Here is a 26,652-nt window from a genome sequence, read left to right as displayed (position 1 = left end):
GCCTCGATGCTATCTTTACCATTGCAGGACCACAATTGCAACGAGTGCAACTCTGGGGCCGTATGCGGTTCAATAGTCAGCGAGATCCAAGCCAAGCACTATCCGTATGGGATGTTCATCAATCCTACCATTTCTTCATACACGCCATGACTCCATCCATCGGCGTTCACCTGCTTGCCGGCCAGCACTGCCCGTCTGCCAATAACGAAGCTGCCGGTTTCTGTGCTCGATCCACGGCATTGTCCCCGTTTGGGCAATATGATAAATGATCGCCCGAGGCATTGACAGTGGTGACCCCAGCTCCATGTCGTATTCCAGGTGCTACTCAGGGGCTTTTGCGGTTTCGAATTTACGGGCTTGAAGACTTGTGGAATGCTCAGAGGCGTCCCTGCCCGATACTGCCTAGTGGCCGCGTGAGCACGCCAGTGGGCCCCCAGAAACGGCTGCGAAGAAGCGGGGCCCACAGACCACACCAGAGATTGGTCGACCCAGCACTGTGATATCGTCCGAGTCGCTCTCTGGCCAAACTGATGCGCCCGTTCGCTCCAAAATCAGTGGCGTGTTGCCCGTATAATACTGTCCTACGCCAAAGATGCCATCTTAGGTTCCCGAACCTTCACCGCAGCACAGCCCGACCGCGTGGATTAAGCGAATTATTACACCACCCACACTGCGCGTTCATGGAAATGTCATTTGTTGGAGTGGGAGCGAGCCTTCATTGTCACGGTTGACGTATCTCTGCAGCAAGTAAGCAAGCAAGCAAGAAGCTCACACAAGCTCATCCACCATCTCGCTGGCCCCCTTCTGCTAACCCTTTCTGCCTTTTGATGCGACCTCGAGGCACGCCGCTCAGTTACCCAAGCCACAGGGTAGCTGCATGTACTCCGCTACTTCAATAGGGCTAGTGTGTCTCACCCTGCTGCGCGTACTGATGGGTCCGATGATACATTATCCTACTATGTATTTCGTCTGCGCCGTCCCTGGACGTGCTCCGTTGTTTTCATTCGTCCAAGCCCCAGTGCTTCCCAGGTACGGATCTAGGGACCCTAGTCGTGATCCCAGCATATCCTCGTCTCTTTCCACAGTTGTGGATATTGGGAGCACGGGTGCTTGTCCTCGCCCGCCGACGGTCCATTCATTCAATCTGTTTCTCTTGACCGAGACATTGCTCGCCTTTCTCTCAGCGTCCTTGCTGCTTGTGCCTTTCCTGCCTATTGTAGTCACCAACGAGGGTGCTCTTGTATTGTCATCGCGGGCCGTTTCGACGACGAGGATTCTCTCTTTTGCAGGCTGTGTCTGTCTTCAATGTATTGACTTGATCGTGATCACTGTGTCACACCTACTACTTATTGCGGGCGCATTAAGACACCCATCAGGGGCATACGCAGCGCGGAGGCGGCCGACTCTTTAGGCAAAGCAACCAGACCTGCATCCGAACTCCCACCTCCGCTTTTCCCCCAAACCTGCGACACGAAGCCCTTCAGGAGAAGGAAAAGGGCTCGACTGTTATCAACGTCGACGTTCTCGGGCCTGGCATTGAGCTCAACACGGAAACACCACGCCTCAGAAACTTTGTTCTGTAGATCTTCCATCCAGTCCAATCGGGGCTGGGCCCAAAACTTCTGAAGATTTTGCGCCTCTGGTCCCCGGCAGCAATCACGGCAAAAACCATCGCCAGAACGGTGCTCGTCACATCGCATTGCAGGAATCTCTAACCTATCGACATTCGTCTGATAAGTCATCTCTGCTTGACGCACCGAGGAATCAACTCTCGACGATATCTCGTTTCAGTCCGACTCGACGCAGAAAAAACCGATAGGCTGGGTGTCCTGCAACTTTATTTCACGTTGGCAAGGAAGAGGCAGCTTGTCAAGTCACCGTCTGCTCTCGCTCGTCTCAACCCAATAGGGACATAATAGGCAAGCTTGCTGCGCTTCGGCTTGGACACGTTGACCGCAACGGTTGCTCGACCAAATCGACAAGTAGCTCAATTTTCTATGTGGTTAACAATGTCGCTGTGATCGACAAGCGACATCGTTGAGGCTCTTTCCTCGGGCGCTGTTATTATCGAACTACTGTAGCCTTCGTTTGGTTCCGAGGCTCATCATGACGCTCCCTCAACCGGAAGTCTCCCTCACTGGGGCCTGCTCAGTAATTTACAACAACACGCTCTACGAGTACTCGCAATCGGCTTTTCAATCGTTGGCACTGGAGGAAGGTGCAGAATGGGAAACGCTCGCCAACGGACACAGCGTTGAAGGGGGGGTATGCGTAGGGTCGACGCCGACGAATACCTCGGAAGCAGGACTGTATGTGGTTGGTGGAACCTCGTCCGACTCCGAGTACAAAGGCCTCCAAAAGTTCACGTACGCGACGGGAAAGTGGCAGTCTATCGAACCGCAGGTTGCAGTGACTCAGAGCCGCGTCTGGCATAGCGCGACATACCTCAACAACTCGGATACGATTCTGATATACGCCGGGTCCCAAGACGGTGAACAGCATATTTCTTCGCAAACCTTCACCGTCGGGGCAAAGGAGCCGTATACCGTCTTGGCTTATCAATCGTCAGCACCGCCTGCCATTGCGCCTATTCTCCTGCCTTGGTCCGATACACAGGCCGTTATGCTCGGAGGTGATGCGACCAACAGCAAGGTCATGCTGTTCGAGTCTGGGACGGGATGGACTGATTCTGGCTGCACTCTGGCGGATCCGATAACCAAGAACACGACAGAAGTGAAGGCAGTCATGATGACTGGAGACGATGGCAGCAAACATCTATACACATTTGACCTTAGTGTATCGCCAAATACGGTCAACCGGACGGTTCTCAAGGACGGTAGCGGAGCCGCCATCGTGGGCGCCGCCCCGGTCAGTAAGAGAGACCTGGACGCGAACAACTGGCCACAATACAACTCGACCTTGGCGCCAAAAGATACGAGAAGCCAGTATTCGTTGGCGGTCGACTCGGCTGGTCTCGTGGTCATGTCAGGGGGCAATGACGACGACGTCTTGTGCCTCTTCGACGGGAAACAGAACCGTTGGAACAACGCCACGGCCCTGTTAGGAAGCAAGCAAGTGAGCATCCAGTCGTTGCCGACATCATCGCCAACATCCACCGCCACTGCGTCGTTAACATCAACTGCAAGTGCTACGGAAAGTGCTACGGAAAGCCCCACAACGGTCGCCGCAGCAGCTACAAGCACCTCGAGTGGGTTGCCGCCGACCACTATTCTGGGCATCGCCCTCGGTATTATCTTTGGAGTCGCCATCCTTCTCATCGGACTGCTGTTCCTCATCAAGCGAAAGCGCCAACGACAGTCTTTTGTCGAGGCAGGTCACAGCAGAAGAGACAGCGGCATTCCGAATGAGAAAGGCTTTGTAAGGGATATGGCACAAGCCACTGGACCTCAATTCCGGGGTCACGCCCCACAGGACTCGGCAGGGTCCTTCTCATCCGTGGCCATCTTAATGGGCAAGGTGCACAACAAGCCTGTAGTACAGCCTGCATTACAGCGCAAGACCAGCAAGGAGACGAAGCGTAGTTCGGGAAGCAGCATGTCGAACAAGGCATTCAAGAGCAGTATTGGACGACCGCAACAGCTTCCCGCCACCGAGCCGGACTACACCCCAGAAGATGAAAAGGCTGTCGCCTTTGCGGCCGACGCGAACCCGGTCAAACCGAGGAATGGGCCAGTCCTAAACCGCGACGGGGAAAGGAGGAGCTCGGGCTGGAATCGCTATTGGTCTGGCGGAAGCACTTTGAACATGCTCGGATTCGGCAGTGCTGGTGCTGGTAGTGGTAGCAGGAGGGAAACAGGCGTGTCGGAACAGTCGTCGCACTACAGCGACCCTCACCGTATGACTCAAGATTCGGCAACCGTACCTCCTTTGCAACTCGACCTGGCATTCCCCGTACCTCCATTGGAGGGGAGACCTGAATTCAACCGCGTCAATTCGGGCAGCCCCACCGTGTCTCACTACACGGACAACCTTAAAGAGGGCATGTCGGGCCAGATCGAGCGACCAATATCATCTGTATCATCGTCGGGCTACTCAAGTGGCATTCCCCCCAGTGTCCACGAAACTTGGGACCCCACCATCGCCAAAGAGCCGTGGGGCTCAAATCGGGCACCGAGTAGCATATATAGCGCATACCCTACTGCTCTAGGCGCTCCAGGAACGAGTAGGCCCCCGAATGGCATCTCTCGCCAGCCACCACTGGCGAAGGCCTCGGTTTCGTCCGACATGAGCTGGTTGAACCTTGGCGAACAGAATCGCCAGTTCGGCTGAGCAGACTTTCCCTTAACGTCTGCTGTATCGCATACGCTTATGAATTCTTGACGAGACCACCTGCATCTTTTCATGTCCATCGCTTATACCCACCCATGTTTACGGTTACATCTAGACGCATTTACCTTGGCCGGCGGGAGGAAATGGGCGGATCCCAAAAGTTGCAGTCGCTTGAAATACTTCCCTTTGCCTCGTTGTACACACACCTACTACTACTACTACTCCTACTACTGCTACTACTACTACTACTACTGCTGCTACTACTACTACTACTACTACTACTGCCACTACTACTATCTACCGTTCTTGAGGAAGCACGGCCTGCCTGGGGTTTGCAGTTATGGCTCGAGAGACATCTGCCGCCCGTCAACATGACCGCGTGTAATTCACTTACGCCCACATTCACATTCACTCACTCTCTCGCATTCAGCCGGCCCAAACCCTTTTGATTTTCAACTTTTTTTTCTGATTGAACATAATACCTTGAAGGGCATCATCATTCGCTTTCTTGTACATTGTATGTCTAGACACCACTGGACGGGCGCGCCTCGAGCACGGGCTGCATATCTTCTCCTTTTTATATCTTATTTTTATTCTTGTGCCTTTCCTTGTTCACATACAGCCTCTTACCGCCTCTCAGTCTCGGTTCAAATTCTAGAGACACGATATTCATCTGGCCCCCGAATTCTGTTCTCTATTCTAGCACGGTCTTTTGTATGATACCAGACGTTTTGTTGTTGTGGAAGTATGGATGAAGTGCTTCGCTGAAAGAGGGACGAGATTTGAAGTCCGAGATTACTGTGGATGTTGTAATTGATGTGAAGGGGGGAGGAGATGATATCCTGACGTTGAGAAGAAGGGAGGAAGAAAGTCAGTGAAGATGAAGAGCTGAAAGTCATGTCTATCTACCCAGGGGGCTAGCTCCCTGTGCTGTTCATAGTGTTGGCATTGAATAATAAAGAGAAATTACTACAAATCGTGGTTTCACTCGTTTGATACAAGGTCACGTCTAACCCGATCAACAGCTACCTGACTACGTATACCGGGCGAGGCTTGCACATAGCACGGCCTTGCGTAAAGAGCTGATGGGTACAATAAAGACCGCAAGCAGGCATAAAGTGAATGAAGTCCTAGAACAAAGTCATACATCTAGGCATTTTCTCTGGCCTACTGCCAATTTGCGTCCCAATCTCCTGTCCTCAATACCCCGTCCACCTTACCGGACAATCTTCCGGCTCTTCAGTCAATTATGGATTCGGCTCTGTAGTGCGACTTAACATACTTCTGACATTATCATAGGACTTATGGAGACGGTTCCAGCGCGGGAAATACATGAGGATCCACTCAGTTTGACATCGCTTGCGTTGGCCTTCGTTAGTCCGTTCGGCCTCAATACTTTATTTGGACCGCAAAGAACTGAACATTACTTGCTCAGACACCTCTATACCTGCAACAAATATCTTGGCAATGCCGAAAGCTGTGAAAGAAAAATGGCCGGCCGGCTCTGGCGTGAGCAGTGATAGAAAGAAGCTCAAGACCGAGACTGCAAATGTAAGAATGAATCCTTCTCCTCATCGACCTCTGTTCTCTTCCTTCTCTTTCCATAAAACTATCTACTCAGCAACTAACCATTACACATGTAACATAGACCCCTAAGGCTACCCCTAGTAGCAGTTCAGCTATGTGTAAATGAACATGTAGTATTCTGGTGGAAAAGGTGTTCATTGGGGCTATTACTAGCGTTACGCCATGGCAGCGGCGGCAAACGAGCGCGCCATGGTGTTCTTTTCACGTGATCACAGGGACTACTCCTTTAACCCGGGCAACGAGACGGAGTTTCTGCGCGGTCTGAACCGAGCGAGTGTGGATTTTCGGTGCCGGTTGGCCTGGAAATTAAGAGGGAAAGGGGTAAGGTGTTCGGGGTTGTCAAGGACTACGGGGAGAGCGGGGCGGAGGTGGCGAGGGAGGCGATAACGACGCTGCCACCAATGCCTGGGGGAGTGGTGAGGAGTCTGTGGAGGAACAGGCTGAGTATAATAGCGGTTACTAGGTTTTATTATGCTGAAAGGGTGGAGGGGTGTTGAGAACATGGACGCTGCGTGGAAGTACAGCTCTTGATTTTTACTGGAAAGAATGGGAGGCCGTGACTACAAATGGGGGATTCCATGTTTGGTAAATAAAGGCTCGGTTCTCACAACCTTATCGACATGAGCTACTTCAATACTTACTAACATGCACATGCTCGAGACACCTGGTGCATGCGCCTTCAAACAAAGAACTATGTGTGCCTCGCCCTGGGCGAGTATACTGACAAATACCATTTGCCAAAAGCCCATTGTTATCGAAATCGCCTTTGTCACAACGAGGCACTTAACCAGAGCAGCCACAGAGCCTCCTATAAGAGGGAGTAATCAACCTAGTTATGCATGGCCACTATTTTACTCCTCTCTAAGAAAGGAAACCATGGGCATGTGCTACTCGGAGAGAATAGCCAGCATCTGCAAAGAGTGTGATGAGGTCCTCTGGCGCGGACATCCCAAATACAACAAATGCTTACAGGTGCTGAGGGACAAGAGACGCTTTGGTTCTTGCGGGAGCGCGAACCAAATCACTAACACTACACCGACAGCACTCTGCCGGAAGTGCAGAAAAGCAAGTGTAGACCATGAATCAAGGGTATCATGGGATAAATGTTATAGAAGTAGACTGTGGTGCTTTGGCTAGTCGGTGTTGATTGGGATCGGCTGTGGGAAGGCGTAAGTTGCCTCTTGTCTTATGTTGATTTCTCGACCCTGAGTCTAATGGTGTGCAATATAGAATAATATCATCGGATCGTCAGTACTGATGGGTTTTAATACCGTCTGTGGAATTTCCGGCCGCCATTTGTTGGTCTTTTGACCACTCCAGGAGGCCACTTAGACGTTTAAGGTGTGCGGTGGACAAGGACTACAACGAGAACTCCCTTCGATTTCTCAGCCAACGAGAAGCTGATAGCGGCGCCATTAGAAGCTCTAGATAAACATTGCAGGTAAAGTCTACTTTCATGTCAAAGGTTCACGCGTTTCGTAAAGTGCTCGAGTCAAATGGGCACGACCTGCTAGCCTGTGGCTTCATACATGAATATCTTTGAACTCCCCCACCACCTCTATTTGATTTATCTTTGTCATGTTCTGACCACACTTGGTGACTTTGCTTAATTACTGAGATATCAAATCCCTCGAGTAACTGGCACACAAGCGGTGCAACCGTTTTCTCTTGAGCAGCTACCGGCAGTGTGAAGAAGATGCAAATGCCTTGCTGCGAAGGCATGCGACTACCAATCACAGGCCAGGAAGACCAGAAAAACTGCACCGGTTGATCCAATTACCAAGATGCCAGTCCCACCAGCGTCTCAGCGACCCAAGCGAAAGGCACGGAAGCTGGCCGAGCAGGCAGAGCAGTCTCAAGCTAAACCCATTAACTTGCCGTTGACCGACTGTATCAAGACGTCCAGACTGGTTTGAAAATACCAAGCCAGATGCCACCGACTTTTATCCATGGGGACACCGCCAGTTTACCAAAATCCTCCAAGATGTCCTCACGAGACTCGGTCCAGACGCTGTCGAGACGGAGACAGCGACCGAGACTTCCAAACTCAAGGACATCGAGTTGGAGTGAGTATTTCATTGTGACATAAGCGGCAAAGCCAAGTGGCCGCCAGCGCAACTCGGCAGACGTGTTTGCGCTTGTAGTATCAGAGGGCTTTGATGGCGTCTTTGCCCTTTTCTGCTTCTACGAAGACCTCCAATTCGTCTGGCTGAAGCTCAAAGGGATATGGGAGGAATAGAACCAGGTCTTTGAACGTGTTGTTTCCTTGGAGTAACTCTACCTGCTGCTCAACTTGGGATTGCCGACAGACACGACCCGCGCGGTTGGTCGTGGTCTCAAGCAACATCAGCATGGTGGCCACGGCGAAATCGGCGTTACCAGTCGGTTCCTTCGGAAAAAGGCTTGAGCACATCTCTTGTTTACATCGGTGAATCACGTAGATAGCCGTCTGCGGCATGGCAGCGTGGCAAAATTAATCTAGTAGTCGCCACCGCCGCAACTGTTCGACGTGCTGTCCACTGACTACATCCGCCTGAACAAGCGGTGTATCTGCCTTCCCGCTAGCTTCCGTAAGCTCTGGAGACGCCGAGATGGAGTCGCAAGGTCTCCCATAGGAATCAAGGCCATGCCAAATCAGTGTCTCACCTTCTCAGAACCATCCTCTGTGACCTCAAATCAACTTGAAGTCAATGCTTTTGAAAAGTGATGTTATCCATGTACCATGACGCGATTGTACGGCCACCAGCTCGCTTGCGTCGGGTTGGAAAGTATTACTTTTCTCCATTCTCAACAGTGCAATTCATCGACGAGTCCATCGGCGTCTGCACTGTACCGATGCACCGAATAGACCTTTTCGTCTTAATTTAACGCTGTAAAACTGTTCAGCAACGGCATCATATGGTAGGGATTTGGATATACTAACACGCTCGATTGGCCGTCTGATCTCGACCCCACGGCAAATGCACTGGTTCACTACAGCAGGTATGTTACAGATCTTCAATATATGAAAAGCCGTCTCGGATCCAATTCTTGGGTCCTTATAAACATACTAGATACATAGACCCCGAATTGCTTCGGCAACCCTTCTTTATATGACAATAATAAACAAGAGAAACAACGGCGCTGGGAAGACATATCAAGTGACGAAGCTCAAAGCAATTCCCTTTCATGCACCCCAATCCAGAACTCCGAAATTCGTTGGATCGTGATATCCCTGTATGCTAAGCCCGCCCGTCTGGGGGTCATTGGGGAATAGGGCGTTGATGGTATCCTTAGTAGACAATATTAACAACCAGCATTTACAAGAAGCAGAGACATTTACTCACCCAGTCAATCGTATCCATAATATTTCCAACCTGAGCCGCCATCGCGCCGCCCATGGTACCACCGGTCAACGACTGACTATGCTCTATACTCGACGTGTCGCTGCTCCCGGGGCTTTCGTGCTGGTTGGGCGGGAAACTCCATAATGCCTGGCCATCCGATACACCCGCAAACACCATGGCAGGGGGTGGAATCACGGGGATGCCGGGCTGAACGGGGGAAGTGTGTTCATTAGCAGCGTGCATGCCTCCCGGCGGCGGTGGCAGGGGAGGGTGTGGGGGTTGTGACGCCCCCCTACTACTGCTACCACCGCCCGTACCCGCCACTGCGTTTTGCGCCGGCTGGGCTCTCGAGATGTTAGTCGGCCCGCGCATCTTGCGCATGCGCATGTACACAGCCGTCTTGCCCTGGATCTCGGAGAGGAGATGCATCGCCTTGGCTTCAGGAGGGAGCCTGCGGTCGAGGCCAAAGACATAATCCAGACAAGCCCATATGCGGTCCGCGTCGCGGGACTGAGGACGGAAGTAGACCTCGGTGGCCAGGAGAAGCGCAATCTGGTACTGGAAGTAAGCCCCCAAATACCAAGCCCAGTTCTGAAAAACGGGGTTCGTCTCGAGTTGGATGGCGAGCTCGACAATCATGATGCCCGAGGTGATGAGAAGGGAGCTGAGACGGGGCGGCATCGGGGTCGCGGCGTTCGAGTGGTAAGGGTGCAGTACCATGACGTGCAGGCGATAGGTGAGTAGGTACATGACGCACTTTGCGTAGCGCTGGAGCGGCTGCGACACGTCGAGGAGGTGGTCATATTTCTCCGACATGCGGCGGCGGAAGTGCTCGATCTTGGTCAGCACCGCCGTCAGCGACGTCTTGTGGCTTTCGAGCCGCCGCCGGTCCAGCCAGATGGTCCGCATCATCTCGTTGATCTCGAACCGGATCAGAGGTAGCGTGCTCGTGGTCCAATACTCGGCCGCTTCGGGAGGTACGATGGCATGTGTGAGGTCTTCCTCGTTGCAGTTGAGCGGGAGCTTGGTGTCGTAGTCGTCTCTCCGGATCACGGGCTTGGGACCCTGGGCTTCGCAAGTGCGAATGTCCAAGAAGCACAGCTGGTGCCATATCAGCCGGCGCACGTGGGTTTCTAGCGGAGTCAAGCCGTAGGCCTCGCCATCGCGATGCAAACCCATGCATTCGGCCATCCTCACCGCCGCCCCAACGAGGACTGAATGGGCTCTGGAAACTTCAGCTCTGCATAAAGGGAGCTTTCGGTTGTTAGCCGTGCTAAATGCAAAGAAACAAAGCAAAACACTTACCATGTACATAATAAATGCTTGCATCGTCTCTACTTTGGTAGTCCTCAGGAAATTTGCTTTGCCCAAGGCCGTTTCGGTACCCAATTTGAGACAGGCCAACCAGTTGGCCTTCGCATAACCTCCCGTTTCGCGGAAGATGTCGCCGTCATCCATGGCTAAGGCCCCGCTGAACATGGCAGCGAAGATAATGGCCTGAGACGATGGTCGCGGTTCGTAATTTGCGTTGATGTCTTCCCAAAATGAAGCGTACGTCGACTCCAGAGACGAGCGATGAGTGCATGGGGCTATCGGATGGACCGACACGAAGTATTGTCTCATGAATCGATCGGCGGCCGCTCTATGCGGCAGGAAGCCAAGAATGGAAGGCTGATCTACGACTTGACCAAAGAAGAAGCCGCTCGTGGGAGCGATATACTGCACGCTCGGTTTTAGAAAGTCGGGGATGGACATATCCGACGCCCCTCCATCTGACATGTTGTCGAGTCCGGGCGGAAGTCCCATGCCCGGAGATGGCCCACGCGGGGGCGGGCCCCCATACCCCGGATTTGCGGGGCCTGGCGGACGGCCTGGCCCTGAAAGACCAGCTGATAACTTTGATTTAGACGTGTTAGAGTTAGGCGCCATGTGAACCTGTGTCTATTGCAGAGCGATCAAACATACCTCTTCCGAGATGCGCGGTCGGCTGAGCCCGCCTATCCTTTCGGTGATGCGCATCTTCCCAATCTGGATGCCCAAATCAATCATTTCATCCGCGCCGTCAGCATCATCCTCATAGGTCAAATCCAAGGCCACAAGGGGCGTCGTTTCCAGATCCCGCTCATCGTCTTCATCATACTCGACCTCGTCGGCCAAGATGCGCTGCTGCATGGAGCCCTTGATCGTGGTGGACTTGGCGACATCGCGCTCGAGCTGGCGCTCTAATGACCCCTGTTTCTCCTTGATCTCGGCAAGTCGCAGTTGGCTAGCCTCGTCGAGCCGGGGCCCGATGTAGAGGCAGTCTCGGGCGGCCTTGAGGCAATTCACACACGAGGGCGACGTTTTGCTGCATTTAAGCTTGCGCTTCCGGCACTCGAGGCATGAGTTGATCATGCGATTGCGACGCCGAATGGGCTTCAATCCGGCTGCCGCACCGGCCCCTGGATCCGGTTGGCTCATGGTGGTGATGGTGGAGGTGGCGGCGGCGTCGACGCCGGCGGCGGCGGAATACCGTTGCCGTGCCTGGTAGAAATCGTCGGGGATCGCGGTCGCAGTCGCAGTCGCAGTCGCAGTGGAAATGGTAGCCGCCTGGAAGCCTGCTAGAATCTGCACCGACGACGCCTGGCCGAGGTCCATGGATTTTCATAGGCCCATTTGCTCACATTTCATGCCAGATCCCACGCCCAGTTACCAGGTTGCTGGAGATAGGCGACGTGGGCCCCAATTTATTTGCACGTCCCAGGCCGCTGGCTGCTGGCTGCTAAAACAAGAGATACGCACGTAAAATTGTGGAAGGTGTGGCGGACGGGCTGCAAGATTCGGCGGGCATGTTTGTGTCCGGCTTCTCAGTCTTATATACCTGCCTGTCTTTGGCAACCGACACCAAAAAGCCATGCACCTCTGGAACCTGTCGACGTCAGACATCGACCCGTTGCATGTTGGATCGATCCATTTATATATCCATCATACGTCTGTCGGATCAGAGCAATACGCTCTAAAATTATCCTCTGGCCTGTGGGATGGGGGAGAGGAGAGGGGCCGAGGTGAGAGGTGACCACAGCGCGGTGCACTACACTGCGGTGCAGCATCTGCGCGGGGTACTGGGGCAACTGGGGGCCCAGCTTCCATTTTGCGTACCCTGAGTATTAATGCAGCAAGTGACATCTCGCATGTCGGGCACACAGCCAGTGTCGCCCCTTATCGAGAGACCCCAAGGGCCTCTCGTTCTCTCTGTCTCTCACCAACTGCAACGGCAGCCCGCTCTGCTTTTCCATGTCGTCTCCAAAAAATGAACCTCAACGGCGTCCTACTGCTTCATGCTTCCTCGGCCTTATTTGCGGAAAACACGAGCGACGTCGGTTATGCCGTCGCCACGGCTTGCGAGCCGGCGTATTTTACGGGTGCAATTGTTCTTTTAGATGCAGCATGCGGCAGAACAGAGACCTAGGTGGCGCGGAACTTTGTCGGGGTTGGCTGGAAGAACCGAGCATCCTCAACATGCCGTATCGAGATAAGGCAAGGCACAGATCGAGGCTTTTGAGAGGTGGATGGTCGACGTAGGGGGAGGGGGTTCGAGTGTCGAGAGATCCGACTGCTGTCCCCCGTAGCACGACGCAATGTGGTCCCCTTCTTGCCCATGCATGTAAGCTGCCTTACCAATCACACGCCGGCCAGCCTTCTCCCTAGCGAAGCCGCTTGTGCGCTAGCCAACCACGGCACAACCTAGCATGCTCCTAGTCTGCCGTGCACGAATGCTTGCATTCTTTGGTAAGTATTTTTAAGTGCTTATGTACAGGAACAGCTTCGCTATCCTGCTACGCGTCTACACTTGGGCCCTGAAATTCTCATCTCGACAGCCGTGGATCATCCCACTTGCATCCGAACGCACGGTTGGGTAGCGGTTACCTTTGGTTCTTTAGTCTTGTAAATACAGCAGCCCTCCACTTCTTCAAGGCCAGACCAACTTTCAAAGTCGTCGCAGGGCCCGCTTCTTTGAGTAGTAGGCTCATGAACCATCGCAACCGACTGGTTCGTCCTGGCCTCCCTGCTTCGAGGTCCCTTGTAATGATCCATAAAAGTGAACGAAGAACCTGCGGTGGAACTGCCACCTGATGGCTTTGGTAGAATTTTACACAATGCTCCAGTCGTGCGAGCGCCGTCCTGTTGGAGATGTATGGCGCCTGTGCAAATGCTATCGCAGCTTTCTTCGTCTTGATCAGTTCTTCATGCAGCCTTTTCGATCGGATGGCATGTGATCTTGGCTTTTTGTGAAAGACCCTCAGCGCGTGGAGTAGCTTCTGAGACGCGAGCGTTTTCGTGCTTGTCAATGCCTTCAAGGAATGCTTGGCTGTTGCCGAGTCCCAGAAGCTTTTTGTAATAGTATTGTCGCGTCTATACCAGAGTTGAATGTTCAGAGCCAATTCCGGATGCCCAAGACCAACGGCAAGGTTGGCCAACGGAGAAGCTTCATGCTTCACGATCCTTCGTAGGACTCGAAGCACTTGTACTATGTCCTGATCGCGACGCAGGCTGTGCAAGAATTGGCAAAGATGCTTGATTTGGTTGGCTTGGCCAGTCTTCCAAAGCACCGAGGTGAGCCGCGTATAGACTTGACTTTCGAGCGCCCAGCGCAGATTTTGATATACTCTGCCCACGTCCTGCAGCAAGCCACGGTTATTCAGTCTTGCCACAAATATCTGGCAAATTTCACCTGTAGTGAAAGAACCAGATTCCCAGTCCTTTTCCACTTGAAGAATGGTGTCCTTCAAGAAATCGTAATTGACTTCGGGCAATCTCGCAAGTACCTGCAGCCAAGAGAACCGCATAAGCCTGGCGTGCGGGTTGGGGGGCGCGTCAAGTTTTATCAACCGCCGAGCAGCACCTTCAAAGATGGCTGCGTGCTTATTCGGACTGAATTTTTGCAATATACCAGCCATTTTATTAACCTGTCGAATCAAACTGCCATGTCGCTTGCGATGCTGGCCCAATGCCAGAAAAAAGGCGTCCAGGTTGACCAGGATCTCCGGGGCCAGAGAATTGATGTGTTCATTGGGAATAGATACCACGATCCTACGGAATATGCGCAGATTATTGAGACCAAGCGCTGCCGTACTGCGAAGCAGTGTCGACCGCAGTAGATGATTGAAGGCTGAGGCGTCGCTGGCTTCAAATGTGGAGACACCATTCAGGGCGGCGACGTACATCTCGAGCTTCAACTTGACTGCAAGTTCAGCGGCGAGGTCTACCTCCTGATTCGATGCGCGATGCAACTCTGGCACAAAGCGCGTCAAGCCGTCAGCAAGGCCTTCAATAATGACACAGACTGCACGGTCAACGAACTGCCCCCGGGCAAATAATCCTTCCAAGCTGTTGCAAAAACTGAGGAAGTGGGTTGGTTCTGCTAATGTCACATCGAGTGAAGCATCGCGGAGCAATGCATCCAGACCATCCTCAATAACACGGGCCACGCCATTCTCGATATCCAGTTTCCTCTCAGGCATTGAACGGGCTGAGGCGAGGCTTGCTTCTTTTGCAACGCTGACCATTGAGGGGTTTCCTAAATCCAGCGAAGGTGTATGTGCAACCCCGTTGTTCGGCTGTGATTCTTTATCTTGACTGTTCGTCCCAGAGGCCAGCCAATCCAGAACAGTTTCCCAAAGACCTTGTTTCCCGGCGGCGGTTCGGCTTGCTAGGCGCGTGCTAGGTTTTGTTGGAGGCTGCCATTGCCATTTGGACAGGTCTACAGCATTGCAAAGCTCCCATATCGGCGCTGAAGAATGTGTCTGGCCAAAATTGAGCTCCCCCATATGCCGTTTCCCTAGCCGTCTCCGATTCTCCATGGGCCCCGGGAGGGACGAGCCATTGCGGCAGGCCACTCGTGAGATGGAGCAGTAGTGCTCAAGAACGGCAGATAGGGCGCTTTCAGGTATCCAAACAGCGTCACACTGTGGACGTAGTCGACGATTGAGGACTCTAGCGCATTGTGAGGACTGCGGAATAGACATGGGCGTGAGGCGCGAGCGAGCGGCGGCTTTGGGGGATAGGACAGGCCGTCCTCCTCAATCAAGTGCGAAACGACTTGCTGAGCTATATCATCACAATTGGACGAATGAAAGGCTGGTACAGATCGAAAGGCCTCGCAAGCAGTTGGGCAAGGTGGTGGTTAGTTATCTGACCGAAAAGAATTGACTTTCATCAGACTAGACCTTGCACAAATTGGAAGCTGTTGATTCGGTAACTGGTGGCGAGCTGCCACTGCGGCCGGTGCTCTCCGTGGTCCTTGCACGCGAGCTTCAGCAACACAGAACGCTGCCATTTACCTAAGACAGCAATAGTTAGTTACCGGAAGTATCTGTATCCATCCCACCTTGGTGGGACCTTCTGCTCAAAGTGCTGTCGTCAATCAAATCGAGCTTGGAGGGGTCAATGGCAACTTTAAGTGTTTGCTGTCAAGACTCAACAATCTGACCTTGCGCAATTATTTTCCTTTTGCGCGTATTTGGTCTGCGACTCGCCTGAACGTCATCATGACCCAGCTTGAGGAATTCGAGCCATTGAAAAATGATCTCATCCTGAGAACAGCTTGGGGTGAATAAGTCTCGGGCTCTCCAATGCCCGGAAATGATGCTGACTTACTGGGTCAGGCCAAGATGTGGAACGAACTCCAATATGGATCATGCGACAGGGTGAGTGCGATATATTTGCGCCATGTCCATTATAAACAAAGCTGAAGTCAAAAAGCTGGTCGTTACCTTCCTGAGTACCACGAAGCCAAAGGCAAGCGAGACTTCTTCGAATGTTGCCGTGACCCCGAGGTCTCCTCGACTCTCACTCTCCAACCTATTGAGCGTTTCGAAGGGCTCCTCGACGCCGCCATCATCTTTTCCGATATCCTCGTTATACCGCAGGCAATGGGAATGATCGTAGAGATGGTGGACAAGCTGGGTCCGCACTTCCCGAACCCATTGAAATCCCCCGATGACGGCCAATACGAACAGGTCATGCAGAAGAGAGTCGACGTCGCTGCGGAGCTCGACTACGTATACAAGGCCATTACCATGACGAGGAAGAAGCTGAAGGGTCGTGTCCCCCTGATTGGCTTTTGCGGCGCACCATGGACATTGTTGTGCTACATGGTTGAGGGCGGCGGCACCAAGATTTTCAAGGAGAGCAAGAAGTGGATATACCTCTACCCAGATGCCGCAAAGGCCCTGCTGCAAAAGATATCCGAGGTCTGTGTCGAGCATTTGGCTTTGCAGGTTAAAGCTGGTGCTCAGGTAAGCAAAGCAGATGTACAAGTCGCTGCATATGCTGACCACTTTTCCCAAGATGATACAAGTATTTGATTCCTGGGCGGGAGAGTTGTCCCCGTCGACATACAAGTATTTCAGCGAGCCCTATCTTGCTTACATCTCCAAGCACCTTCCCCCGAAGCTCAAGGAAATGGGACTGGATCCCGTACCCATGATCGTCTTCGCCAAGGGTGCTAACCAGTCCCTGGACTCCATCTGCAACCTAGGCTATGAAGTTGTTGGTCTGGACTGGCTGGTGGACCCCGCAGAAGCCGTCAAAATCCGAGGAGACCGGCCTATTGTGTTCCAGGGTAACGCAGATCCGGGTATCCTGTACGGCTCGCATGCTTCCATAACGGAGACAGTCGAGCATATGGTGAAGGGCTTCCATGGAGACGGGAAGAAGGGTTGGATCGGAAATCTCGGCCACGGTATGTGTTTTGTTCCCTTTGGATGTATCATTGTTACTGAAATGCCCCTTTTAGGAGTTACGCCATTTATGAAGCCCGACGATCTCAAGTTTTACTTGTCAGAGGTGAAGCGATTGTCTGAAGCGTGAAGTTTCAAAGAGGTAGCCCGTCGAATATCTAGGTCTATAACGCATAGATTCCCCTACCTGTAGCCCTGCCAATAGGAGATTCACAGCACCTCGCCAACGTGATCTTGCCCTGCTAGGCTCTTGTAGAGACTGTGAATATCGACCTGTCTAGAAACGAAGTGACATTAGCAATCCCGTCACTCGGAGTTATTTCAAGGCTCGGACGAACGCAATACTACAGGACTCGGTTGCCCTGTCATATTTGGCTCCCAGCCAATGATATCCTAGCTCCCCACGGAAATAGCGATTTTGGTCAACACCGGAAAGCAAAGATGTCGGCCCATTGAATTATCACTTTGCGCCAGAGCCAATCACAATGTCGCCTGTCGTACTTTTGCTTCTGGAATTGACATGCCATTCGTTCCTGAGCTGCTATCGTGAGAAAGCTCGTCCTAATCCGGCGAGAATCCTGACCCTGGCCCCCCGACCTGAACTCCAAGCTCTCATGAGCAAGTGGAATGGTATATAAACATAGAAAACCTTTGAATACCTCCAACCCCCTTTAGACAGACCGCTCTCGAGCCGCCATGTTAGCTAACCATTTTCTTTTTTGCCAAAAAGAGTGCGGCTTGGCGACAAGGGCATCCTATGCCTTCTTGCCAAAGAGCCACCCCTTCCCCTTGGCGGCCAGACTATGGTCCGCGCTCTTCTTGGGCTCTTCGTCGACCGAGTGTTCGCCCGTATTTCTGGCCTTCTCCGAGTCCTCGGGACTGAGGACGTTGCCGGCTCCTCCCCGGCCAACGTGGGTCACATTTTCACTTGTTCTGCGAGTGACACTGGCATTATGAGGTCAGCCGTGCTAGTTGTAGGGGGGGATATTGTATTGGAAGTGATGAAGGGGAAGAAGGAAATGGCGACGACGCACGGAGTTACGTCCTGGCGCGCTCTCGTCTCGACCGGGTCGGTGTTCTTGGCCATGTTGCCTGAGCCGCCGCGGCCAGTGGTGACGACTGAGGTCTTGAGAGTGGGTGTGACAAGGTCCTGGGGCTGGATGCGTGGTGAGTTGGAGATATCACTGATGTTGCCAGCGCCTCCGCGGCCGGTCGAGGTCAAGTTTCCTGTCATAATGATGGGCGGCTAATAAGGATGGATAAATTGGACGGAGTTCAGTCGCAAGTTTTTGGATACTGCGTGGACCTTTCGCAAGTAGATGCGACGATCGTGGGGCTTCGCAGCTCGAGATGGATTGTGCTCGACTTCCAGCCTATGACGATTTGGCAGGATACAAGTAGCAGGTACGAGTCCCGCGTGAAACTTGAAATATTGGACAATTGGCAAACTGGTAACCCAGAAAATAGCAAGAGAAACTTGGAACAATACCAAACAACCCGAAAACAGATTAAATAGTGTTTCTCCCCGTACAATTTCTATAGAGTCAAACCTCCCGGGCGACTACTCGGATTTGATTGCGCACGAGGAAAGAAAAACCGGGCGACAACGCCAAGCAGTGTCACAACACCAATACAACAACTTAGATCGATCACACGGTGAATAGAAATTTCCTGCCCAGACCAACAGCCTTGGGAAGAAAATCTTGAACACATGGATTTGTGCATTTCACTGTCTTTCCGACCCTCGCGACATGCGCTCCACAAATGTCGAAAACCCCAGAACGCACCAACCCCATATCGCATTCTGGAACAAATTTAGTAACGAAGACGTAATGAAAACACTGGTAGCACTGCATCGCAGCGCTAGGGCTTTAGCTAGCATCGCGATCTGATTGATTGATGGTATCATTCTTGGCGCCTGGCCTGACCGACCCTATGAGAGGGCCGTTATTGTTTTGTTCGAGACAGTGTTCAAGCTTACCGTCTTGTTGGGCTCTCGACGAACCGGTACTGACTACAACGTGTCTACGAATCTGCTGCGACTGGCAGTAAAACTTGGATAACCACGTAACAAGCCAACTCGGACATTTGATTCTGGCTGAGCGACATTGACAACAGCCTACACGAGAAGCTGGTGACCGTCCGATGAGGTCACCTCATGTCGTTCAGCATTACAAGAAGCATTCGCAAAACGAGCATGTTAAAGACTATACTCGAAACTGGAGGGCAGCCATGTCAAATACCACCACCTTCAAACTATACCTACTTCAGCAGGTGGTTTCATATTTGGTACCACGCACTCGAGCTGTCCATATCCAGCGACAATAATTGCCCTGTCTGTAGTCGACGTCTAGTGTCACAACCGACCCGAATCCGGAGCCCTGGGACGTACTGGCCAAACCGTCACGTTGCGATCAAACCTCTCCACGTCTCTCCATCCATCCTCACTCTTGGGGAGACTCACCCGAGCCTCGCAACAACAGCCAGAGCTCCAAGGCCGGAAGCCAAGCCCCGAATTTGTCATGCTTTGCTCATCGGCCCCGACATTCCCATGATCACATTACCAGGCAGCTATCCTGCCAAATAAATCTTCGCATATATTGCTGGAACTCAGTTTCCTCGGCGCCGACGCCGGCCTTCAACGCTACGCCACGGATCAGAGTTCATGAGAATTAAAACTCTATTTTGTTGACAGCAGTTCATGGTGCGGCGAGTCAGACGCCACAGAGCTCGTCGTCACCAGAAGCTTGGCCATGCTTATCCACATATATTAGTAAAGCGCTTCTGGATGTCTTCCTGGGCAGATCGATTTGGTTGGTGGGGTTAGCAACCGTACGGTACGACTTGGCACGCCTCACCGCTTGGAGACGACGGGCACGTTCTTTGCGTTGACACTGAGCTGGCATAGTTTGTTCAAAGCAAGACAAGCAATGATGCGTGCTGCGTCTCGGTGTCTCGGTCCAGGTGACGTGCATCTGAATCCCTGTCTGAGGTCTGTGATATCCCACTAGTTTCATACGAGAACCGGAGGGACCCGAGCTGTCGCAGAGCCGCACGCCTCCCCTACTTTTGACCTATAACGATCAAGCAGATGCACAATAGTGCAGGTCTGCACCATCGCGAATTTATAATGTCCCCATATTTGATGGAAATCGAACATCTTGGTCCAAGAGCCCTATTAGTTTCGATTGATTATGATGTTCCATATGTTGGATCACTGTTCATAGTTGATACAAATACTTATTCCCGCTATTGGATCCTGGATTTGAGTCTCAGCAGCTGGTCTAAGAAAAAAAAAAGTCCTAAGACTGTTGCCAGATGGCCCGCCCTGATTTATGTTCTTGCCATATAGTGCAATCAATGTTGCCTGAGCCATACTTTAAAGTAATGAAAGCCGTCGTCTACCAGTGACGCACAGTCGCCAGCCAATGCGTTCAAGTCCACAGGCCTCCGGCAACCTCCGCACAACAAGGCTGTAGGAATGCGAAAACAACTCGTGCGTCCAATGCGGGCCATATATTATTCTTCCTCGTCCTCTCCATCGTCGTCATCCTGGCCTCTTCTCCCTCTAGCAGGATCGCCTTCTTTCCTAATCGGTATCTTGATTCCTTGGTTTGCGAACGTCTTGCTTAATGCCGTGCTCTCACACACTCCGGGGAATTTCTTCGCCGAGTAGACCTGGAAGACATCGCTGAAACACTGCGCAAGGATCTTGGCCTTGGTCTTATTCATCTTGAGGTTGTCGCTGGTCTGTCCGTTGGTCGAGGTCCCCGGAATTCCGAGAGCCGTATAAGAGAATCGCAGTCTGCCATGTCGAGTTAGACCAACAACACACGCACACACATACACCCACTTCCACGAACGCGGGATGACACGGCAGCTTACCTGAAGAAGCCTTCGGTTCTCACACTTAGATCCTGCAAAATAAACCAAATACCAATCTTCTCGTTGTCGTCTGTAAGTCTCGAGGCACTGGTGGCCAGGTTTCCGATGAGATTGCGCGTGTACATGCCGTTCGCCTGTTGCGCCTGGAGGTTTCCCAAACGCGAAGGTCCAACTTCCTGCGGGTAGCGGCCTCCAAACTGACCCATGGACTGGCCCATTGGCTGATATGCTGGCTGGTACGATCCCATGGAATGATAGCTTCCGTTGTATCCGTCTAATGAGTGTGTGGGATTAGGCAATGGATCTTCGGCTACTACGTGGCTTCTTGACTTACTCTGGCCGTGGAAATCATGAGAATAACCAGGCATTTGTTGCTGGTAGGGTGTACCTGGCGGTGGGGCACGGCCCATTTGGCTCTGGGGGTTGTACGGTGCTTGCTCCAGCTCCCGGAACGACTGGTGTTGTGAGGCGGATATCGAGGGCGAGTTTGATGAGTGCTTGACGAGGTTCACCTCTTTGGTCCCATCGTACGACCACAGATCCACCGTCAGAACATAGAGTTGATGGTCGACAGAGCTAAGATCTAGTCAGCACAAATTCCCTTTTTTTTTCTTTTTTTTCTTTTTTTGGGAAGGCGAGGCTACGGGGAAGGCGGTGACATACTTGAAGTCGATTTCGTTTCCAGTCTCCTTGTCGACCACGGCGAGCCGAACACAAGGCGGCGGTGTGATGGGACGTCGGTCCTTGTCACCAAACCCACACATCCTCGCGCGCACAGGCTGCTGGGTGACTTCTAGCTTGTACACCCTGTTGCCGTCGGAGCCTGTGACTTCCTTGGGAGGGTCATGGGGCGGCAGTTCGGTAATATCCTTGATCTCCTTGCCACTTGGGGGTAGGGAACTCGCGGATGGCGTGGTCACACCATTCTCTGGCGGTATGTCTGTTCTGAGAGTGCCAATCGGTGGAAGCGGATTTTGGCTAGAAGCCATGGACGGTACTGCGGCGCGGGCGTCTGAGTAGTAAGACACCGACTGTGAGTGCGGAGGACCAGGGTGAGCATGTGGATGAGGATATTGACCTCCCATATGCGGCGGAGGCCCGACCATTTCCGATGCCATAGGATGATGGTTGGGATGGGTAGGAGGAAGATGACCAGGTGGCCCAGGATATGGGAGTGGTTGATTCATGCTTGTCTCGAAACTGATGTAGCCTTGACCAGGTAATCTCCGCTCTTCCTGTTGGTGATGGCAAAGCAACGGCTCTTGGTGTAAGTAGGCGCCTGTTACCACGGCTCTCGTCTACAAGTCGCGATGGCTTACGGTTTCAGACGTTTTTCTTTCCGTGGCGCTGGAAATGTGTGTACCTTGAAAAGCGATTGATAGTACGGATGCCGAGGGAGCAATGGCGTCTAACCCTGCGAAAGAAAGGGAGGGCTTTGTTTGTCTAAGATGTCTTAGAATGGTAGTCTCCAGTTTTTGGGCGAGTTCCGCAAAAGTCAGACCTCGCAGCCACGTGCTGGATGCAAGACAATGACTTGGCGGCCACTGCCTATTGGCGAGGGGGGGTTTTGACAGCCGTGAGAGATTCGCGATGGCGTCTTCACGTAGAAATCCAGTGGTAGCGGAGGCAGCTGGACCATTAAATTTGTTCAGATTCAGGGACAGATGGCGTGGTGACGGTCCACGCGATGCGATGGGGCTGGTTGTGCTTCCTGCTTTCCTGGGTCGAGGGCCTAGAGGGTCACCTTACGTGAGGGCTTGGAGGCAGTTGAGGTCGAAGTTGGGAGTGGCGCAACTTTATTTAGAAGGCACCGACCATCCGTCGAACTCTGGGTAGCTTCTGGTACAGGGTGCTGGGGTTATCAGTGTGGTGGGGTGGAGACCACGACTGGCGTGACCGTGAAAGGGTACATGTGGGGCCGCCTTCTCCTGGAACTGGGGGGTACCCTTGCCGCTCTAGGTCGAATTCGAGCTTGAGACGGGGTTGGAGACGGCCGAGATGGGAATCCCAAAAGTACGGCACAGCCTCTGGATCTTCTTGGGTCTCTGGCTTGTGTGTGGTGTTGGCAAATCATGAAGCTACGAGCACATTTGTACATCAGCGCTGGAGATCAACTCGTGCATAATGATATTCGTCAGCCACTGAACTCTCTGGCCCAGGGACAATGCGCTAAACAAGTTGACATGTAACGCGCTGGACTAGCTTCATCTTGTGTTAACGTCGAATTGATCTTCCATCACTATCTAAGTATCCTCTGCTCGAGCTACACTGTACGTACAACACACGGCGGTCGGGCATAACTCGATTACATCCTTGCCCCTCTGCCACCTGCAAAGCCTTCTCTGGCCTTCTCTGTGTTGCTTACAGAGTTGGGTCGGTGTAGACGGGAAATGCCTAAGCCAAGCTGCATGAAAACGGTCGATGATGGACCGTTGGCCCGTTGGCGGAAACTCTTCACGTTAGACAAACCAGTGACGAAATTGGCCCTGATGTGCGCATTTCTATTCTACAAGCAATGGTCAAGATGCACGGAAAGCATGGCTTCTTCCTGGGTAGAGTGAAAACAAGCATGACTGAATTACTAATGGTCGCGTAAAACGGCCTAGTAAAATCGGTACATGAAATGCAACATCTGAGGTGACCATGGGCTCATCGATGATACATAACCGGCCTTACTTACTCAACAACAACCAACGACTTTACTTCAAACCTTGCTTGGACACTGGAATCATGCCAAGATTGGTTTGCTCGTATGCAAGATGAACACCATGTACAGAAAACTCTTAATTGTTACACCTGCTGAGTTAGTGAGCATGTCATGGTGATGTGGTCGAGCATCTTGTCGCTGCCAGTGTTGTCAATGCCCGAAGGCATTTTTATCTCCATGTAACCATGGGTCTGGATCTGACCGGCCGGAACGAAGTACGGTAGGCATTATGCACGGTGCAGGGGATGGATTTTACCACCCGGCGCAAAGGTCGGCGGCCAACAACAAAGCATACCGCGTGGAGGCAATGAACTCACTCGGCTTTGGGGTTCTGTTACCTCGATGTCCTCATTCGTCTCAAGCTGTCCCGTAGTCGTCTAACTGCCATCACTGTCGTCAGGCGCCCCCAAGTTGTAGATCGGGTTCGGCACCGCTGCACGGCTGGACGGCTGAACGAGAAGCTGTTCCCAGCTAATCCCTGGACGAACCCATGGATGCTTGGACCTTGTCGGTGCCACCTGCACCGCGATCGATCTTCCTTTTTCGCATAATTCTACAACTAGACAGGCGCAAGGGTCCAAGGAATAGAGGCAGCCACGGCCGTATCAAGCTTGCTCGTTCGCCGATTACGAGGTAAGTACAACCGATCACAGGATGTACCTGACACCTTCACTACCATACCATTCTGTCCGGCTATGCTAGTACATGTGCAGCTTCTAGAGCCAGACAACTGAAGCATTGTTCGACGGCGGGAGTGGGTTTCCCGGCAACCCTAGACTAGGGCCGTCGTAGCGTACCATAACAGTGGGGACCGGCCCCCTTCCTCCACTTTTTCCAGGGCCCAGGGTTGAGGCGCTTGTCCTTAGCGCTAAGATCAATATCAACGACCTGAGTTCTACTTGATTCATGAGGCAAACCAAGTCTGTGAAGTTATCCTCGGCAGTCGCTTCAGATAAGTACTTGGGTAACCCATCGCAGGGCTCTGCAGGTTCGTAGTTAGAGCGTAGGGGTTGTATTGTTCCGTACTCATATTACCAGGGACGAGACTGCAGCCACGACAGAAAATGCCTATGTCTATGCCGACAGCAACAAACTTGCCACGGAGTGATGATAAGCCCCCGAACATCTCAAGCCTGTAGCAGATGTTTGGATATAGCAACAGCTTACTCTAATTCATGTGGTGGCAACTTGAGCGATTGGACGTATCGGCCGAGCTTGTATAGATGGCAATACTTGCGGGGCGGAGTGGAGCTAACAAACAAAATCTATACTGCCAATCGGGCACTTTACACACCCCGTGTAATGTGTCGATTTATTTATATCGATATTAAATGCCACCCGTCTCCCCTTCATCCCACAATGCTGACCGGTTTTTCTACCGCTATGCCAACCTCTGCACCGGGAAACACGCCCGTACCAGGTCGGACCCGTTGGTCGTTCTTTCTGACTTCTCGTGCCAGGTCACATGGTCGTTGCAAACCGCTGCAGGTAGGGATTTGGCCGTAATTGCTTCATAAATAGGCGGCACATCCCGCTGGAACCATCAATAGGCCCTGGCCACTTGGTTGAACCAACCGACGTCGACTGTTGAGTGGGAGCTTTTCACAGGCTGCCCGACTGGCGGATGATGCATCCATCTATTCACCCCAGCCCAAGACAGGTGCATAGCATATGCAACTATTCCTCCGACGAAGAAGGGGAATTCATGCGAAATATTGTCCTCTGCCTTGTACTACATCGAAATTGCCACGATGCCCGAATTTGACGTCTCATTTCAAACATCAGATCATTCATCCGATGAATCCTATCTCCGGAGATGCAGGGCCGTTAGCGGTGCAACAGAGCTAATCTAAGCATGTCACATTGCACCCAACTATTAATCAATCTAGGGCGGATTCTGGGCTTTTCCAGAACTGAATCTAAAAGACGCCACTGACGAAAAACAGCTGCCATAAAGACATTATTCCCTTATGTTGTGCAATGGCACACTAGGAAAGTCGCCGCCGGGAGACGACGGTCTACTCATTATCCCGGAAGAGTTAGGCAAACACTCGGCACCATTACTCACTTCGGCCTCCGACACGCGTGGACGGTGTCTGCAAGGGGAAAATCCATCCCACTGCAGGAACGAGGCCTGTCCAAACCGGACGGGAGAGTGCTATCTTCGTCTCCCCCTTGCCAGACATGCCATAGTATACTTCTACATTTGAGGACTCGAAATCTCGTCCATCACCGAACTAAACTAGGTTCTCTTGGCAACATAGTCGCCAAAACCTTATAGAAGCGCCAACTAGAAACATCCATGCAGGGATCAAATGCTAGCATTGAAATAGCCTGTACGACACTCAGGAATACAAGATAGGGAGCCAACCAAGGAGCTCCAAGACGGAGATAGTCGAATGCCTTTGTCATACAGCACTTCAACATGGTGTATATTGCTTACTTTGACCCACTGCCACACACCCGTAGACAGTTATCGTATTGTAGCCTACCAAGTCTCGAGGCTGGATTTGCCGCCTGGACCAGCTATAACGCAGAAGCTCCTCAGGGTCAACATGATTCGATCCCTGGTCGACTAAGCAGTTCAGGGTTGCCTACTTGCCTACCGGCGGTCGAACGCATCGTCCCCCTAGGTCCACATCGAACCATGATGAAAAGCAGGCCCCTTCCAAGTTGAGCAACGAATAAATACGTGTGCTAGTCATGTTTGAACAACCATGAAAAATCACAAACCGAGAAAAACCAATCATACGTTATAATATGTATTATAACACCAGCATCACTCTCCTCACGATAGGAAGTGTTCCGCAGCTCGCACCTGGATCCCAAGCCTCCCTGCGTCCCCTCAGCCGTCTCAACAACGTCGAATAGAAGAAGACCAGAAAAAGCAAAATACACACAGCTGTCCATTACAGCATCGACATGATGTCGGGCCCTAGTAAAAGTTCCAAATACCCCTTATACCGCCTTATTGTCGAAGGGGAGGTGTCTCAGGACAAAAACAGCAGATGTGACGAACGTTAAAACCCCTTTCCACCACATTCTTCCACAACAAGTTGTGACGACTTTTTAATCATTGCCGAGATCCCTTTCTTTGCTGCATATTCCCGCCCTGTCCTGCCCTGCCTGTATTGTT

General features: G+C 52.3%; 8 protein-coding genes across 8 annotated transcripts; 4 read left to right on the top strand and 4 right to left on the bottom strand.

Annotated features, from left to right (window-relative positions):
- Positions 1–858: 858 nt before the first annotated feature.
- On the top strand, positions 859–1,742 carry BCR38DRAFT_511355 (uncharacterized protein). The gene has a single exon (XM_040865033.1). The coding sequence runs from the start codon at positions 878–880 to the stop codon at positions 1,409–1,411; it is 534 nt and encodes a 177-aa protein (XP_040716785.1). The 5' UTR covers positions 859–877; the 3' UTR covers positions 1,412–1,742.
- A 364-nt stretch (positions 1,743–2,106) lies between these two features.
- Positions 2,107–4,290, top strand: BCR38DRAFT_340359 (uncharacterized protein; the record flags this gene model as incomplete). The annotated part of the gene is made up of 2 exons (XM_040855782.1): positions 2,107–3,492; positions 3,529–4,290. 2 exons carry the CDS (start codon positions 2,107–2,109, stop codon positions 4,288–4,290), a joined length of 2,148 nt encoding a protein of 715 aa, XP_040716784.1.
- Positions 4,291–6,522: 2,232 nt separating this feature from the next.
- BCR38DRAFT_407827 (uncharacterized protein) lies at positions 6,523–7,014 on the top strand (the record flags this gene model as incomplete). The annotated part of the gene is made up of 1 exon (XM_040858208.1): positions 6,523–7,014. One exon carries the CDS (start codon positions 6,523–6,525, stop codon positions 7,012–7,014), a length of 492 nt encoding a protein of 163 aa, XP_040716783.1.
- A 1,692-nt stretch (positions 7,015–8,706) lies between these two features.
- Positions 8,707–11,833, bottom strand: BCR38DRAFT_428445 (uncharacterized protein). The gene is made up of 5 exons (XM_040859896.1): positions 11,169–11,833; positions 10,509–11,099; positions 9,204–10,457; positions 8,801–9,148; positions 8,707–8,747 (listed from the first exon to the last, which is right to left on the bottom strand). The coding sequence occupies exons 1-4, from the start codon at positions 11,661–11,663 to the stop codon at positions 9,044–9,046; spliced, it is 2,445 nt and encodes an 814-aa protein (XP_040716782.1). The 5' UTR covers positions 11,664–11,833; the 3' UTR covers positions 8,707–8,747; positions 8,801–9,043.
- Positions 11,834–13,105: 1,272 nt separating this feature from the next.
- On the bottom strand, positions 13,106–13,402 carry BCR38DRAFT_339689 (uncharacterized protein; the record flags this gene model as incomplete). Its single annotated transcript, XM_040855720.1, has 1 exon — positions 13,106–13,402. A coding segment is annotated over one exon (297 nt), but the record flags the coding sequence as incomplete, so codon positions are not given.
- A 2,150-nt stretch (positions 13,403–15,552) lies between these two features.
- BCR38DRAFT_166832 (Uroporphyrinogen decarboxylase) lies at positions 15,553–17,391 on the top strand. Its single transcript, XM_040853817.1, has 5 exons — positions 15,553–15,791; positions 15,848–15,889; positions 15,945–16,480; positions 16,533–16,926; positions 16,981–17,391. The coding sequence occupies exons 1-5, from the start codon at positions 15,731–15,733 to the stop codon at positions 17,052–17,054; spliced, it is 1,107 nt and encodes a 368-aa protein (XP_040716780.1). The 5' UTR covers positions 15,553–15,730; the 3' UTR covers positions 17,055–17,391.
- Positions 17,392–17,679: 288 nt separating this feature from the next.
- Positions 17,680–18,158, bottom strand: BCR38DRAFT_338766 (uncharacterized protein; the record flags this gene model as incomplete). Its single annotated transcript, XM_040855644.1, has 2 exons — positions 17,680–17,869; positions 17,959–18,158. The coding sequence occupies 2 exons, from the start codon at positions 18,156–18,158 to the stop codon at positions 17,680–17,682; spliced, it is 390 nt and encodes a 129-aa protein (XP_040716779.1).
- A 2,285-nt stretch (positions 18,159–20,443) lies between these two features.
- Positions 20,444–21,798, bottom strand: BCR38DRAFT_339323 (velvet factor-domain-containing protein; the record flags this gene model as incomplete). Its single annotated transcript, XM_040855693.1, has 3 exons — positions 20,444–20,729; positions 20,810–21,385; positions 21,473–21,798. 3 exons carry the CDS (start codon positions 21,796–21,798, stop codon positions 20,444–20,446), a joined length of 1,188 nt encoding a protein of 395 aa, XP_040716778.1.
- Positions 21,799–26,652: the final 4,854 nt, after the last annotated feature.

Source organism: Pseudomassariella vexata, assembly GCF_002105095.1.
Source record: "Pseudomassariella vexata strain CBS 129021 chromosome Unknown BCR38scaffold_5, whole genome shotgun sequence".
NCBI classification, from domain to species: Eukaryota; Fungi; Ascomycota; class Sordariomycetes; order Amphisphaeriales; family Pseudomassariaceae; genus Pseudomassariella; species Pseudomassariella vexata.
This window is presented reverse-complemented; position numbering and strand designations above follow the sequence as displayed.